The sequence below is a fragment of the Pipistrellus kuhlii genome, unplaced genomic scaffold, assembly GCF_014108245.1.
Source record: "Pipistrellus kuhlii isolate mPipKuh1 unplaced genomic scaffold, mPipKuh1.p scaffold_m20_p_3, whole genome shotgun sequence".
In the NCBI taxonomy this organism is placed as follows: Eukaryota; Metazoa; Chordata; class Mammalia; order Chiroptera; family Vespertilionidae; genus Pipistrellus; species Pipistrellus kuhlii.
The window spans coordinates 120768304-120784987 of record NW_023425529.1 but is presented as its reverse complement, the minus strand read 5'-3'; the positions used below and the strand labels follow the sequence as shown (position 1 = coordinate 120784987).

At 34.7% G+C, this 16684-nt stretch overlaps 1 protein-coding gene across 9 annotated transcripts in view; it reads right to left on the bottom strand.

The window, feature by feature from the left end:
* TDRD3 (tudor domain containing 3) overlaps window positions 1–16684 on the bottom strand; it is a 148897-nt gene that overhangs the window by 42940 nt on the left and 89273 nt on the right. For 8 of the 9 annotated variants that reach the window (XR_006742949.1, XR_006742948.1, XM_036456093.2 and 5 more), the window contains 3 exons: window positions 15916–16056; window positions 15046–15202; window positions 13795–13920 (listed from right to left, as the gene is read on the bottom strand). Coding sequence is in view for 7 of the 9 variants with exons in the window: in XM_036456093.2 (XP_036311986.1) it covers window positions 13795–13920; window positions 15046–15202; window positions 15916–16056 (424 nt within the window). In the remaining 2 variants the exon portion in view is untranslated. The remainder of the gene's footprint in view (window positions 1–13794; window positions 13921–15045; window positions 15203–15915; window positions 16057–16684) is intronic. The other variant, XM_036456094.2, reaches the window with a different exon arrangement.

Below are 16684 nucleotides of genomic sequence, written 5' to 3'. Positions count from 1 at the left end.
GCTCTGCTGTAGAGGTGGGAGAGGCTCCTGCTACTGCCTCTGCGCTGGCCAGCCATGAGCCAGCTTCTGGCCGAGCAAAGCTCCTCCTGTGGTAGCACACTGACCACCAGGGGGCAGAGCACATCATAGCTACTGGTCGTGCAGTTCCATTGATTTGTGTATTAGCCCTTTATTGTATAGGATTTCCCCAGGGTCACAGTACTTCTCAACAGGCCTTCTATTGACATTTTGGGTGAGATTGTTTCCTGAATTTCAAGAAAATTAACCTCTTAGACCTCCAAGAACCAAATACCAAAGCACTCTCTCCCAGCATTCCCAGGGTCTCCATACATTCCAAACATCCACTAGAGGAAAAAACAAACAAACAAAAAACAGATAAAATGTTTAAATCAAGAGGAAGAAAGAGAAGATCTTTAAAAGTTCCCGAGTGACAAAAAAAAAATTCACAGACTAAAGATCAAGACTCAAATTGGCAAAAAAACACACAAACCTTTTCAACAGAACCAATGGAAGCTAGAAGCCAATCTAACAAGTTTCTTTGAAAAGAAAGAAAAACTATTTTCTAAGTACAATTCTACATCCAGTCATACCATCCATTAATTGTGACAAAGAATTAAGACTTTTTGAGTAAGCAAAGTAGCAAATACTAACTAAGACCATTTACAGAGATATTTTTTAAAATTTACTTTAGCCAAGATCTGCCTTATAAACATAACACAAATATCTTGTTTTTAACAGCTGTCATCAACATTAAATTTTTCTTTAGAGATAAGAAAAATGGTCATTTTTAGTTCCTGCTGGCATTATTTATTTTCCAGGAGTAAAGATTCAGGGAAGAAAGAATACTAGTGAATATAAACAGTACACAAAAGTATTTTCAGCAGATATTGGCATTTGTTCCAGAGATTATTAGAGAATAAACATAGCAGTTGCCTCTTTCTATTTGCAATGTATTAGGTATCTGCACTTGCATTTTTTTATCAAATAGTCCTAGCAGTGATCTTGAGATACAAATGTTATGGGGTTTTATGTACTAAAGAGAAGTAAAGTACATTGTATGGTGAATTGAAGAAAATTTTCAGCTTTCAAAAGAAGTCTGAGATGAAAATATTTTATTTGTTATCATTAGACTAAACAGATATTTGAGAAAGAAGTATTTTAGAGTGGCTATATTTAGGGATCAATGTGTCTTTTTTTTTTTTTTTTAATATATCTTATTGATTTCTTACAGAGAGGAAGGAGAGGGAGAGGGAAAGTTAGAAACATCAATGAGAGAGAAACATCAACCAGCTGCCTATTGCACAACCCCCACTAAGGATGTGCCCGCAACCAAGGTACATGCCCTTGACTGGAATCGAACCCGGGATCTTTCAGTCCACACAGGATGACACTCTATCCACTGAGCCAAACCAGCTTCAGCTAGGGATCAATGTGTCTTGATCCCTAAACACAGTTAGGACCACTGATATCTCTGATGGTAAGAAAGTACAAATATATTAGCTCATCAGAGGAGTATCTTCCTATCCTGAACTAGAGAAGGGGTTCTGGATAACCATGTATATAGAATGAAGGCCTCAACTAGGCTTGGTTGGGATAGGAGAATTTGTTTTCCGTTTTTCTAGAAGAAAAAAAAAGTAAAGCTTTCTTAATCTATTTAATTGACAATATATATATTAGATTACAGAATAAAACAAGTGATGTTACTAATAATAAGCATACTTCAATTCTAATAATGTGCTGAGATAATACAGTGAGAGTAGAATCTACAAAGAAAATTACTTTTTAAAATAATCCACCGAGACCGGTTTGGCTCAGTGGATAGAGCGTCGGCCTGCGGACCGAAAGGTCCCGGGTTCGATTCCGGTCAAGGGCATGTACTTTGGTTGCGGGCACATCCCCAGTGGGAGGTGTGCAAGAGGCAGCTGGTCAATGTTTCTCTCTCATCGACGTTTCTAACTCTCTATCCCTCTCAATTCCTCTCTGTGTAAAATCAATAAAAATATATTAAATAAATAAATAAATAAAATAATCCTCACTTGAGGATATTTCTGTCTCCTCCCCCAACTGCTTTTCAGAGATAGTAAATGAGAGAGGGTGGGGAAGAGAGAAAGAAAGAGAAATAACAATGTGAAAGAGACACATTAACTGGTTGCCTCCTGCTTGTGCCCAGATTGGGGGATGGAGAGAGGGAACCTGAAACCCAGGTACCTGCCCCAGACCAGGAATGGAACCTGAGACCCTTAGTGCGCAGGTTGACATTCCAATGAGCCACACTGACTAAGGCAAGAAAATTACTTTTTAAAATAAAAAATTAAAAAGAAATAAATTAAATACAATGATGAGGAAGACAAGGTGTTAAAAGAACATAGTTTTCACATATGCCCAGTTCATTTAAAAATAAAATAACAATAAGCTAAGAAAAGAAAGTCCTTACATGCTTCATGGCTCTCAGATTTCCTTTTGTCTTAGGTAGCTGAGTAATGAAGTCAGATATAAAGTAAACATTTTGAAAATGAGCTAATCTATTTAAAAAATAACAGAATATGCTCAATTACTAAACTGTGGAAAAGATAATTTTAAGTAAATTAAGAAACAGACCCCAAATCAAATAGAAAGCTCCTCAATTCTCCAGCCAAAATCTAATTGCTCTCTGCCACCCTTCCTGAGGAGGTATAATGATTCCAAAACTAAAAATACTAATCAGTACCACAGGCCAGGTACACAGTCACTCTAATAAAAATATACCCAGATATTTTTCAGTATAAACAACAGAATAAAATGAATCAACTTTTTTTTTTTAATGACCTGAAGGGGGAAAATAAAACAAAAGTATAACCAGAAACTGGTAACATTTATTAGTAAATAGTAGAAGAAAAAGGAAGGTTAGCAAAAATGATAGAAATATTTCATCACAGAATAACTAAACCTGTGAAAACATCTAAAAGATCAGTGATGAAAGCTCACATGAATTAATTTTATAGTAAAAAAAAAGGTACATTTTGTTTCTTCATTTCATTTTGAGAAATGTATCTAAAAAAGTGACTTAATATTTATTAAGATTTTATTATTTCCTGACTCCACTATAAAGGTCTTTTGCCTACATTATTTCATGTAATTCTCATACCCACCCTGAAGGGCCATATTATTATCCTTATTCTACTAGTGAAAAAACAAAGCAAAGCTAGCAGCTAGGAAATGTTGAAGCCAGAATTTAAACCCAAATCTAACTGAAGCTAAAGCCCATACTTTTTCCACCATGCCAAGCTGCCTGCCCAGAGAAACAAAACAGTGTAACCAACAGCATGCTAGATATAGCTTTATCAGCTACATCTGTTCATTTCTGGGAGATGCAGAAATCACAAAAGCTCTTTAACAATCCCCAATGGACTGAAAAAATAAAGTTGTATACTAGGATTGCCAGAATACTGACCTAAAGTTAATAATTTTTCTATTAAAGCAAAAAACCCGAAAACCCCTATTAACAATTGTACTGCTACTTAGAAGCTCACCAACTGGCACTTACAGGTAGCATAATGTGCAGGGTGCAGCCGTTAGAGAAGGACTGAATAGCTACATCACAGCTCTGCCAGTTAGTAGTTCTGTAACCCCAAGCAAGTTATTTAACTTTTCTGAGCCTTACCTTTAAGATAGGGATAACAGTAGCACCCACCTCAAAGGATTAACTAAGTATATGGAATTCTATCTGGCTTTAATAAGCACATAATAAATTTAGCTGTCATTGTTATTATGATCAGTATTATTATAATTATGCAAGTAAACATAATGAATTATATCAAGAAAAAAACAATTCTCAGATGATAAGGTGCTTCTCTATTTACACATCTTCATTACCAACAACCTCACCTTTAGTTTCCTTGCTTTAGTTTTTTTGTTTGTTTGTTTCTTCTTGTTGAAATCAGGGTAGAAAGAATGCTTTAGTAAAAACTTGTTTGTTGCCAATATATCAAAGTCATATTGCAGAGAAAATTTAGATACATTAGAAAATCAAATTCATATTCTAATATAGTTTTTCATTTAAAATACATATAAACATTCTCCAGACAAAATTTATTTTATATACCTTTATATTTCTCTACATTAAAAAAACTAAAAAATATTTTCAAAAATAAAAATTACTTATATTAGAAAAATGTATGAAGTTCTACCTTCTGCCTATCCAATCCCATCTCTAGGGAGAGCCACTATTAACATTTTTAGATATTATTCTTTGTTTTTATTTAACCCATACAGGTATCACTGCATATTTTACTTATTTATTTTTTTAATAAAAAATGAATCATGCACATCCCACAGGCTACAAGATACCTTTTAAACTTACTATATTAACATATCATGACCATCTTTCCAAGTCAATGCATAGAGGTTTCTCATTATCAAATTGTGGGTAGGATTCGGCAATTGTACATTGAATTTTTCTAATATAAGTAATTTTTACTAGCTAATGCTTTAAGTTTAACTTGAATTAATTGTTTCCCCTCCTACCAGTCTCTATGTGGTCTCCACTTTCAGGCCTTGGGTATATGAGTTTTCTGTTGATTATTTTCAATTGCTGACTGTTACTTTATAAAATGTAGTAACAAATGCCGAGGCACTGTCACACTGCTAAAGGAGTTTTTCTTTTTCTCTTCTTTTTTTTAAAAATATATTTTTATTGATTTGAGAGGAAGAAAAATAGAAATATCAATGATGAGAGAGAATCACTGATTGACTGCCTCCTGCATGTCCCCCACTGGGGATCGAGACCAAAACCCAGGCATGTGCCCTTGACCGGAATCGAACCTGGGACCCTTCAGTCTGCAAGCCAACGCTCTATCCACCGAGCCAAACCAGCTAGGGCACTAAAGGAGCTTTTTAATCCTGACTCTCAATTTCAGTACTTATCTGTACCTACTTGTGACCAGACGAGAAGGTACAGACTATTCACTGATGAGGTAAGAAATCCACAAAACAGAATTAGAAACAATTAATTCAAGTTAAATTTAAAGCATTAACTAGAAATTTGGACTTAAAAAATGGAATGATAAAAAGATATGAGTTCTATAAGAAAGAAAGAAAAAAGGACAAGGAAGGCCATAAGGATGGGTAGAAAGTGACAGGCAATGTGTAGATTCTCTCTTGTTATGCTGACAGTTTATGACTACTCACAAGCAACCACTAATCCCGGGCTTCCAAAAAGGTACTCTGCCATCGGTTTTAATCAGTCACAAGGCAATGAGGAGTAATACTGTTTGATGCAATTAGATGTAAATATACACAATAGTCAATACATGGACTATCCCTTTCTTGAGAAATCCCTTCAGAAGAACAGCTAGCCAAACACCTACATATTCTCTCTCTGTTCTTAATCAGTTTCCTGCCTATCCAATTAAGCTATTGCATTATATCACATTTCCTTCCTATAGTCCCTATTATTTAGCCTTCAAAAGGCAAACTGTAAATCCACAGCCAAACTATTTAATTGACTTGAAAATTGATTAAAATAAAATAAAACATGACACCTAACAACTATCAAAAGCCTACAACTTCATGTGAATTACCCAGCAAACATTAGCATTTTATCTGCTAACATCTAATATATTATTTATATATGGATATTTTACAGAATTTTTAATTATGCAGCACTGTTAACCAAATGCTACTTTTCACAAAATCCACAGTAAATAGAGTAATGGCACTCCATAAAAAACAGTGTATATACAATAGTCTGACTTTTATTCTGACAATGAGAAAAGTCAATGAATTATTTTAAGCAAGGGGCTAGTGGGATCAAATTTGCATTTTGAAACATCACTGACTGCAATATAGAGGATGAAATTATAAAGTTCTTTAAAGTGTCAGTGTAGGGTTTAGGTTCTAAAATGGGGGTAATGGGGATGGAGATAAGTAGAGGATGCTTTTGCTGCTATTGCTAATCATGATGACAATGATGATAATCGTGGTGGTGGTGGCAGAAACTACCACACTGTGCTTAGCACTTTATATGTATTATCTAATGTGATCTTCTCAACAACTCTATAATGTAGGTCTTACTATTTCTCCATTTCCCAATGAAGAAATTAAAATTTAAGAGATCATATAACTGGCTCAAAGACAAAGAAATAGTAAATACAAGAATTGTGAGTTAAATTAGTGGTATAATCCATTGTATATATCTGCCCCAGCACCATGTGCAATTCTCCCCTTCTTTTGGTACTAGAGCCCTGTTTTAAGGAGGTAGATATTGAGGGGAACTTCACCTTCCTGATGGAATCAACTAAGATGTCCTGTGCTTCCTGACTAAGAGGGGGGCAGATACAGACTTAGAAGATAGAAAATCTCCTCATAGCTGGTTCCAAAGAGATTTTTTTAAATCACCTTTTATCTCATATAATGAACAGAGAATTGACACCAAGCGATAATGTACTCCCTCCAAGTCTCTTTAGCCCCCCAAACCAATGCCAACATTGGTGAGACTCAGTTGAGCTTGGGGAATCAATAATTATATGATGAAAGATATTAACCTTTTCTAAAAAAACAAAAACAAAAAACAATGTGATTGCAAAACTGAGATAAGCCTTTTTATCTGCATATCTTTATATGATATGCCACCTTATATGTTGGCTGGATGCTATACCTAGGCAATCTTTGCTACCACATGAAGATAATCTGTCAACACAAAATAAGTAAAATTCAGAGAAAGAGAAAACTTTCCAACTATTTGAGCCAATAAATTTGAATTCTGTGGCCTACAACTTCAAGCAAACTAATTTAGAAATTGGTATCAGGAAATAGGGAAACAGAATCTCAAATTTAAACATATTTAGTAAAGAAAGAGGGCAAGGTAATGAGAGTCTCCTAAGAGGAAGATGGCTCTTCTCATTGTTCAGTTAACCTACTGTCTTGGAACTGAGACCATCTAACCAAGGGACTGATGTTTTAAGAGTTTGATATAAATATCAGGATAACGGATCATGTTGGTTAGGTCTTACTGCCTTTAGGAGTCCTACAAGAAAGAGCAAGCTGGCAAGTTTTAAAATATAAAGGACACAGACACAACCAGAAAGGTGTTCTCCTCAATTATTGACAACCAGTGCAGAAGACTGACAATTAGATAATCCAGCTTCTTGAGAGATTGCAGAGGTCTATGAACCGAGGAACAACGAGGGAAAGTGGAAGAAAAGACTGTGTCCTGGGGAAGCTTGGCTACCTATGACCATTACAACATTTTTGAATGTTGAATGAGTTCTTAGTTCTTATATTTATTTAAATTTTATCTGTTTCATAAGTAAATCTCTATTTGAATTCTGTTCGTATTCTTTTAAGTATTAACCCTTTATATAACTGGGACGTTTTGAATTCTACTTTCAAAAATTTTGACACAAAATACGAAGCATAAATAAAAAGACAACATAAACTTAATTTATAAAATAAGCTATACAAACAAGGGGATAGTAGTATGAATTTATGAAAATTACTCTGTACATCTTTGTCACAATGCCCTTGTTCCTCATTCAGAACAAATTAAGGTTACCCTGGTTTTATTTAGATGTGAAAAATAAAAATAGTAAAGTTACTGCCTCAAGGCATCCCTTTCTACACCTCTGGCCAGCCCAGACTTCTTCCATAATAGTAGAAAGAATCAAACCTATTTTGTTCCCAAGTTGAAACTTAAAACAAACATTCCCAGTGGGCATTGTTTTACATGGTAGCTATGTATTACTGAAGTGATATAGTGATAAACTTATGGCATATGACACAAAATTGACCTCTTAAGAGTTGGCCTGATAATCTAGCCACCAATTACAATATCTAAATATAAAACCAAACATTTAAAAAAATCTATATATAAGAGGCTTTTGGGACTGCACCATCTTGAAGAGGAGAGTGGATGTTATCAGAAGCCTAAAAATCCTGGGGTCTACACCACCACCACCCAGGGAACAGCTGCAAACCCAGGAACACTGGGCCCCAAGCAGCAGCATGAACATATAAATTCGGAGGAACTCTGCACCTTATCACAGAAAGGTTAGATTTTACCTAGGATAAGTTGAGGTCCTTGATCCAGGCAGGAGAGAGAAATGCACACAATGGGAGCTAGGGAATCTGGGGAAGTCTGCACCCAAAAAAATCTGCGGCCGTTGGGGCTAGCATGATCCACGAATGTGGAAGGGGATGCACAGGGCTGCTAACAGAGGGAACTCTAAAAAGCAACCCATAGCTGAACTGGACACAAAAGGGCAGCCTAAAAATTTTAAAAGTGTGCCAGCTGCTTAGAGCTAAGGGGAATAAGACTGCACAGGTTTGCGCTCAGCGCTGGAGTTTGTGCACTTACTCTGGCTCTTTTTTCTTCTCTTCTTCTTTTTTTTTTCTTCTTCTCTTTAAATGCTTGCTTTTGATTACTAAGCCCAATACATAGGGTCACCCAATTGGGGACACTCTAAGAGACCATAGGGAAAGCTGTTTCTGTGGAGCCTGGGGAACAGAGTGGAAATAATTATCAGAGAACCAGCTCTGGGGCAGCCTATTCACCCAAACTGGTAGTAAGGGCCACAGGGAAAACAAAATCTAAGCACTTGCTAGACAGGACCTATAGACCTGTTGCTCAATCCAGAAACACTGCCACCAGGGGTTGAATCACAAATTGACTCTGTGTAAATACAAATAAAGGAGTATAAGAAACAAAGAAGCTCTGCCTGCTTGAAAATCAGGACTGTGGCTTACAACACTGAGGAGCAGTGGAATGCAGGGAACTTTAGTGCTGTCCTGACTAGGAAGCAGGTGTCCCAAACAGAACAGTAGAGGAAGTGAATGACCTTCACTATTGCACATTTTTATTTTTACTTTATTTTCATCTTTTACTTAAGAAACTAATTTTTTTCTTTTTTTCTTCACTTTATTTTACCTTTTTAATTATTACATTTTTATTTTTAATCAGTCATATTACTACTATTTTACCTTTTTGTAAAAAGTGTCATTTTATTTTCTCTTTATTTTACTTTGGGATTAGTGTTCTACATTATATTTTCATCTATCCTTTAGCATCATTTTATTCTATTTCAACTTGACCTATATGCCAACACTCTCTTCCTCACTTTTCCCCTTTTATTGTCCTGTTTCTCTTACCCTATTCCTGCTTTAGATTTTCCCTATTTCTTTTTCACCCGTTAAAATTTCACCCTACTTATATATCTAATATCCATATACACCTCTCTCTTCTCTTTATTCATTATCCAAATTTTTTTTTCTTCTCCATCCTTTTGTTCTTGTTTGCTTGGTTTTTTTATTGGTTATTTTTTTATGCTTGTTTGTTAGAATGTTTCACTTTTTCTTTTTGTGTTTTGTTTTGTGTGTTTCTGTTTTCCCTCATCTCACTTGATATTAGTTGCTGTTTGTATTTTGCATTCATCTCTATGTATTTGTTGCTTGCATTTGTTGGGATTAGTGGCTTTTCTATTGGAGTTTTATCCCCACGTAAATAGTTTTCCCCCCCTCTTCTTTTTTATTCTCTTTCTTTTCTATCTTACTTTTTTCCCTTTTCCCAAATTCCCTTTTGCACTTTTGCACTCCTTTTTTCTTTCTTTCTTCTTCTTTCTTTCTTTCTTATCTCCTAATTCTCTTTTCTCTGGTGGTCAACTTTATTTGGGGTTATTAGTATCATGAATACATTTGTGTTCAGTGCCTTGTGTGTTGTGCCTTGTTGTGTTGGATTTTGTGCCTTTAAATCAGCACAGGAGAGAAAGAACTACATAACCAAACACCTGGAAAAGAGAGATCATGAGGAGACAAAGAAACAGCCCGCATAAGAAAGAAAAGGAGGCATCATCAGAAAAGGAAGTAAGTGAAATGGAGGCAAGCAACCTGTCAGAAAAATAATTCAGAGAAATGGTCATACAGTGGCTAAAAAGAATGGAAGACAAATTCAACAATATATATAAGAACCAAGAGGAAATGAAGAAGAACCAAGAAGAAATGAAAAATGACATCACTGCTATAAAGAATTCAATAGAAAGCATTAATAGTACACTAGAAGAAGCAGAGGACCACATCAGTGAGCTAGAAGAAAAGTTAGGAAAAAAATTACCCAAGCAGAGCAGCTTCCACAAAAATAAATAAATAAAAAATAAATAAATAAATAATAAAAAGCAGGAGGAGAGCCTAAGGGAACTCTAGGACAACACGAACGAAACAACACCCACATAATAGGGGTGCCAGAGGAGAGGAAACTAAGCAAGAAATAGAGAACCTGTTTAAAGAAATAATGACAGAAAACCTCCCTAATATAGGGAAGAGAAAACACACACAAGTCCATGAAGCTCACAGGGACTCAAATAAAATGAACCCCAAAAGACCAATGCCAAGGCACATTATAATTAAATTGATAAACACCAATGACAAAGTAAGAATCTTAAAAGCAGCCAGAGAGAGACAGAAAGTTATCTACAAAGGATCCCCCATCAGATTAGTGACTGATTTCTCAACAGAAACACATCACGCCAGAAAGGAATAGAATGAAATATACAAAGTCATGCAAAGGAGGGGTCTGAATCCAAGAATACTGTACCCAGCAAGGTTATCAGTCAAAATTGAGGGTGGAATCAGAAGCTTCAGAGACAAAAAAGGACTAAGGGAGTTTACCACCACCAAACTAGCAATGCAAGAAATGCTAAAGGGTCTGCTGTAAAAAGAAGAAATAGGAAGTGAAGAAGGAACACAGGGGTAAAGAATAAAAATGGCAACAAACAAGTATCTATCAATAATAACTTTACATGTAAATGGATTAAATGCCCCAATCAAATGTCTTTACATAGGATAACTGTATAAGAAAACATAACCCATATATCTGTTGTCTACAGGAAACTCACCTCAGAAAAAAAGATGCACTCAGACTGAGGGTGAAGGGATGGAAAAAGGCTTTCCAGGCAAATGGAAATGAAAAAAAAAAAAAAAAAAAAAAAAGCTGGGGTAGCAATACTTATATCTGACAAATTAGATCTCAGAGTGAAGGACATAAAGAGATAAGGAAGGTCACTGCATAATACAAAAGAGGAGCAACCCAAAAAGAAGAAATAACTCTGGTAAACACATACGCACCCAATACAGGAGCACCCAAATACGTAACAAAACTTCTGGAGGATATCAAGGGAGAGATTGACAGCAATACAATCATAATAGGGGACTTTAATACCCCATTATCACCATTGGGCAAATCCTCTAAACAAAAAATCAGCAAAGAAACATCAATCCCAAATGACTCATTAGACCAGATGGAATTAATTGATATATTCAGAACATTTCACCCCAAAGCCACAGAATATACATTCTTCTCAAGTGCACAAGGGTCATTTTCAAAGATAGACCATATATTGGGTCACAGGCAAAGTCTCTTCAAATTCAAGAAGATAGAAATTATATCAAGCATCTTCTCAGATCACAATGGCATAAAACTGGAAATCAATGACAATAAAAACAATCCAAAAAAAACCCCCCAAAAAATCAAACACCTGGAGACTAAATAGTATGCTATTAAACAATGACTAGGCACCAGAGAGATCAAAGAAGAAATAAAAAAACATCATGGCAACAAACGCCAATGAAAACACAACAATCTAAAATTCATGGGACACAGCAAAAGCAGTCTTGAGAGGGGAGTTCATACAAACCTACTGCAAAAAACCTACTCTACAAACCTACTGCAAAAAACAAGAAACAATGGTAATAAATTACCTAACCCTACAACTCAAAGAGTTAGAAAGAGAGCAACAAGAAAAGCCAAGGGTAAGAAGAAGGAACAAAATAATAAAGATCAGAGCAGAGATAAATGATATAGAGACAAAAAACAAAACAAAAGATCAACAAAACCAAGAGCTGGTTCTTTAAAAGGATAAAAAAGATTGATGAACCTCTGGCCAGGCTCACCAAAAGCAAAGAGAGAGGACCAAAATAAACAAAATCAGAAATGAAAGAGGATATAACAACAGACCCCACAGAAATACAAAAGATTATATATATATATATATCTCATGAACATATATACCAAATTCCTCAACAAAATTCTAGCAAATCAGCTCCAGCAGTACATCAGAAAGATCATACACCATGACCAAGTAGGATTTATCCTAGGAATGCAAGGATGGTATAATATCCACAAATCAATAAACATGATATATCACATAAACAAATTGACAGATAAAAATCACATAGGCATATCAATTGATACAGAAAAAGCATCTGACAAAATTCAACACCCTTTCTTGATTACCATATTATTGGTTTAAGATGTGTGTTGTGAAGAGTAAAGCATTACAGGCCCACAAGTCATACATAGTAGAATCACTTTTCTCAAATTCAACCTCTTTATGATTTAGATTTTAGAAGATATCATAGTAGTCAAAAACAAATGTAGTGAGAAAGAAGGATAAAAGGAAATCAAAGGAGCTTTGAGACAAAAATACCAGGGAGGTAGAGAAATTTGAAAAAGCAGCTGAGATTCTCCTGCTGGCCTTGTAGAAGCAAACAAACAATATGAATTGCGTGTGGAGGGGCCATATAGCAAAGAACTGGGGGCTTTTAGCAATTGAAAGCATTCCCCAGACAACATCAAGCAAAAAAATTAAAAGGGCCTCTAGTACAGCATCTATAAGGAACTGTTTTGTTGTTTTTAATCCTCATCCTATGGCATGCTTAGAATGAGAAAAGGGGAGAGAGAGAAACATTGATCAGTTGCCTTCCATATGCTCGCCAACTGGGATCAAACCCACAAACCAGTTATGTGTCCTTTTAGTGCACCAACTGGGCCCCTCCAGACAGGAGACCTGAGTTTTGCTAACAACCTGTGAACTTGTAAGAGGACGTGAAGCCTCAGACAGGATCATAGCCCAACTCAAAACTTAATTTCAGTATGTGACAGAAAGGCCCCAAATAAAGCCTGGACTCCTGATCCACAGAAATGAGGTGATAATAAATTTGCATTGTTTAAGTCATTCGTTTTGTGAGCATCTGTTAAACAACAATAGAAAATCAATACATCATGTGTTATAATCAATAAAATAATGCTCATGTTTGCTTATAAGTTTTGTCCACATCAAATATTTGTTAGCTTAAATATATTGCCTTTCCTATTGTAATCCAGCAACAAATAAGCTTCCATTTTCCTAAAATCTGAACACTTCAAATTTGTTATAAAACATTTTATCTTTGAGCTTTAGTTGACTCTTCGAGACACAAAATATATCTAAAACTGAAAACTGAATTTAAAAGTATATATCCTAAAGTTTTGCAAACTTACTATTTTAGAAAATATTTACCATAGTCCATCATCAGAGAAAAAGATACACATTAATATACTTATTTCTCCTCTATGTTAATCACTAGAATATATCATAGTATGAAATACATCACATTGTGAGCTTATTCACCCATTGTGTGAATATTTTATTACAATATGTAATATGTGGGAAAAAGAGACTAATTTCACAATCAAAATTAATTGTATAAGATTGTATAATTATAACTTTCCCAACATGACAATGTGTCATCTAGTAAAGTTGGGGGGAAAGTTTGGCATAATTACCGATCATACAGTGAGAGGGAAAAATAAACTGCCATCTAGTATTTCCAAATCATAACAACTAAAATTGTCTTCTGTACTTTTATCAAATAGAAAATTTGTAGTCAAATAAATTTATAAATACCCAGAACCAAGTTTCATATTGTTAGTTGTTCTAATAAACCTTTTTTGTACTATTAAAAATAAAGTTTGATCTTTTAAAGACAATCTATGTTAAGTTAGCCTACCTTCCATACTCAAAGTCCCCATTTTAGACTCCAAGAAATCAAATAATGTGCTTGGTGCTGATGGCCTTGCATTTCCCATTTCTTCTTCATCTTCAGTTCTTATTCGCCCCCTGCCTTTTCCTTTACCTTAAGAAGTAAGACATATATATTGTACATGCAAAAACAAAAGGAGAAAATACACTAAAATATAACTAGCAGATATCTTAAGTAGGATTTTGTATATATTTCTTTTCATATTTTTTGTACAGTCTACATCATTCATAAGAAAAATTTTTAAGTGACTGTATTAACTAGTACATTTAATCCTCTAAAGTCTAAATGATATATCTAGAAATTTGATTTTTTTCATATAAATTATCTTTAAAAAATCATTTTCATACACTTATTTTTCAAACAAATATAGGATTAAGAATGGAAAAAAATCACATAATACATTTGACTGTGTAATTAAAAATCACATGATGGTCCATAACTGGTTTGGCTCAGTGGATAGAGCATCGGCCTGAGGACTGAAGAGTCCCAGGTTTGATTCAAGTCAAGGGCATGTACCTTGATTGTGGGCACATTCCCGTCAGGGGTGTGCACGAGGCAGCTGATTGATGTTTCTCTCTCATCGATGTTTCTAACTTTCTATCCTTCTCCCTTCCTCTCTGTAAAAAATCAATAAAATATACATGCATTTTTTTAAAAATCACATGATGCATTCAACTATGCCACATGTGTCAAACACAAGGCCCGCGGGCCAAATCCGTCCCGCCAGGCCTTGCAATGTGGCCCACACCACGCTGTCATCACTGCACTCCGCTGCGTTTCCATCACAATGACAGTTTATGACTGTTCAGTAAACCATTCGGCCCGCGATTTAGGCTGGATTTTAGATTTTGGCCCCTTCTCTGATTGAGTTCGACTACGCAATTAAATAATAACACTAAATAGTCATGTTCTTGTTCATTTAAAAAGTTTGCAGACTCTTTAGTCATTTATACAAGTGGTAGGTTAATAGAACTAGTCACTTTATATTTCCTGTATTACATCAACCCTGTCAAAGTATTGTTAGACCTACTTTATATAAAAATGAAAGCAATGAAATACAGCATAACCTCTCAGGTCTCTGTAGTTCAAAATTAGAACTTATCACAGTGGTAAATAAAGTTACAGCCATAACAGCAACAAAACCCAGGCTCTGTCAACAACATATATTCCTCTGAAAAGAAAACAATGCTATCTGGCACATTGCTTAATGAGTTATACCTCTCAGAGGTGGACCTGAAACAGGTTTTTGTTTATTGCTGTTAAGGAGTACATTCAATGCTGCTTCTAAGTTGTTGCCATTATCCATAAGAGCTTGCCTTGATGCTTCCTTACTGAAGCCCATTTCTGTTATGTGCTTCAGAGCCTTCTCATCAACCTGTAAGGAATGGAGAGAAAAGCTATGCTGTTAGGCAATAAATAAAGCAAGGTGTAACTTTTCAACTGTATGTTGTTTAACATTCTTTTCATTGAATTTATTGGTGTGACACTAGTTAACAAAATTATATAAGTTTCAGATGCTCAATTCTATAACACATCATCTATACACTGTTCTGTGTATTTATCACCCTGTCCATCCGCCACCATCTACCTCTTTAACTTGAATTTCAACAACTTGATTACAATGTATCTTGCTGTGTCTCTCTTTGAGTTTATCATCCTGGAGTCTACAATATACATGAATTTATTGCAATTTTTTTTTTCCAAACAGCAAAACAAAATCTCTTTAGACAAAATTTGAGAAAAGATGAAGATGTGGGAAAGGGTAGAAAAGGGCAGATAACTATGTTTTTGATGCATCAACTTTTAGGATATTATTTCCATTGAATGTCTTCTATTTAATTTGATAGGTTTTTATCAATATATTCCAAAATATGTTATTCAGAAGTTATAAATTAAAGTAAGTTATTTTTCAAAAAATCCAAGTTTTCCATGAACTAATTGTAAATCTTAATGAAAGCCTGCTAGAGTTATAACATATATCTATAATACATTGAACAATACCAGCAGTGGTTATGAGAAAGAATAAAAAAATCATCAAGGCTATTAAAGAAAGTACAGATGAATTTTGTGTTGGTTCATTATCCTTACCAGTTCTCTATAGACAGCTTCATGTTTCCCCTCTGATTTGGTTGGCTTTTCTTTCTGTAAAATTTCCCTATTTCGGTTACCAGCAGCACTCATATTGAGATTACTTCTTGCACTACCACCACCTCCTCCAAATGTCTTGGTCTTTAGGTAAGAGAAAGATAACAAAGATGTAGGTTAATAGCATTTGAAAATAGTCCTAAAGACTAAGCTACAACTAAAAATATCTAGTAAAACTGAGGTAGTTTTCATTGTTTTATATTAAAAAATCAAATATTAGCTAGGTTTTAAATAAATATCTAATAGCCATAACTTCTTTTTTCTATAAGTTTAGGCAAGGCAATAAGATAATTACATAACTATAATCTTTAAGTCTCCAAGGCAAGTCATCAGAGTAAGTAGATAATAATATAGTAGAAAATAATAAGCACTATGGAGATTATTTGTCAAAAATAATTCTAGGGTAAAATATTTGACTAATATCATGAGGCCTGGGTTAGAGGGCAAGGCTATCTTCAATACGGCACTAAACCTGTCTAGAAATTAGTTACATTATGTTCATGATCCAACTCTATAATTCTATAATCTTAGAAAGTAAATAAATAATATAAATTTTAACACCAGTTTAAAATTTTCATTACTAATTATTTACATTAATTACATAGGCTGTGTCTTAACATCTGTGTATGAAAATTTTGAAGTCCACAGTTCTTATTTTACCTAGCTTATTTGAAATAATTATATGTGTAGTCAAATTTGAAAATTTTGATAT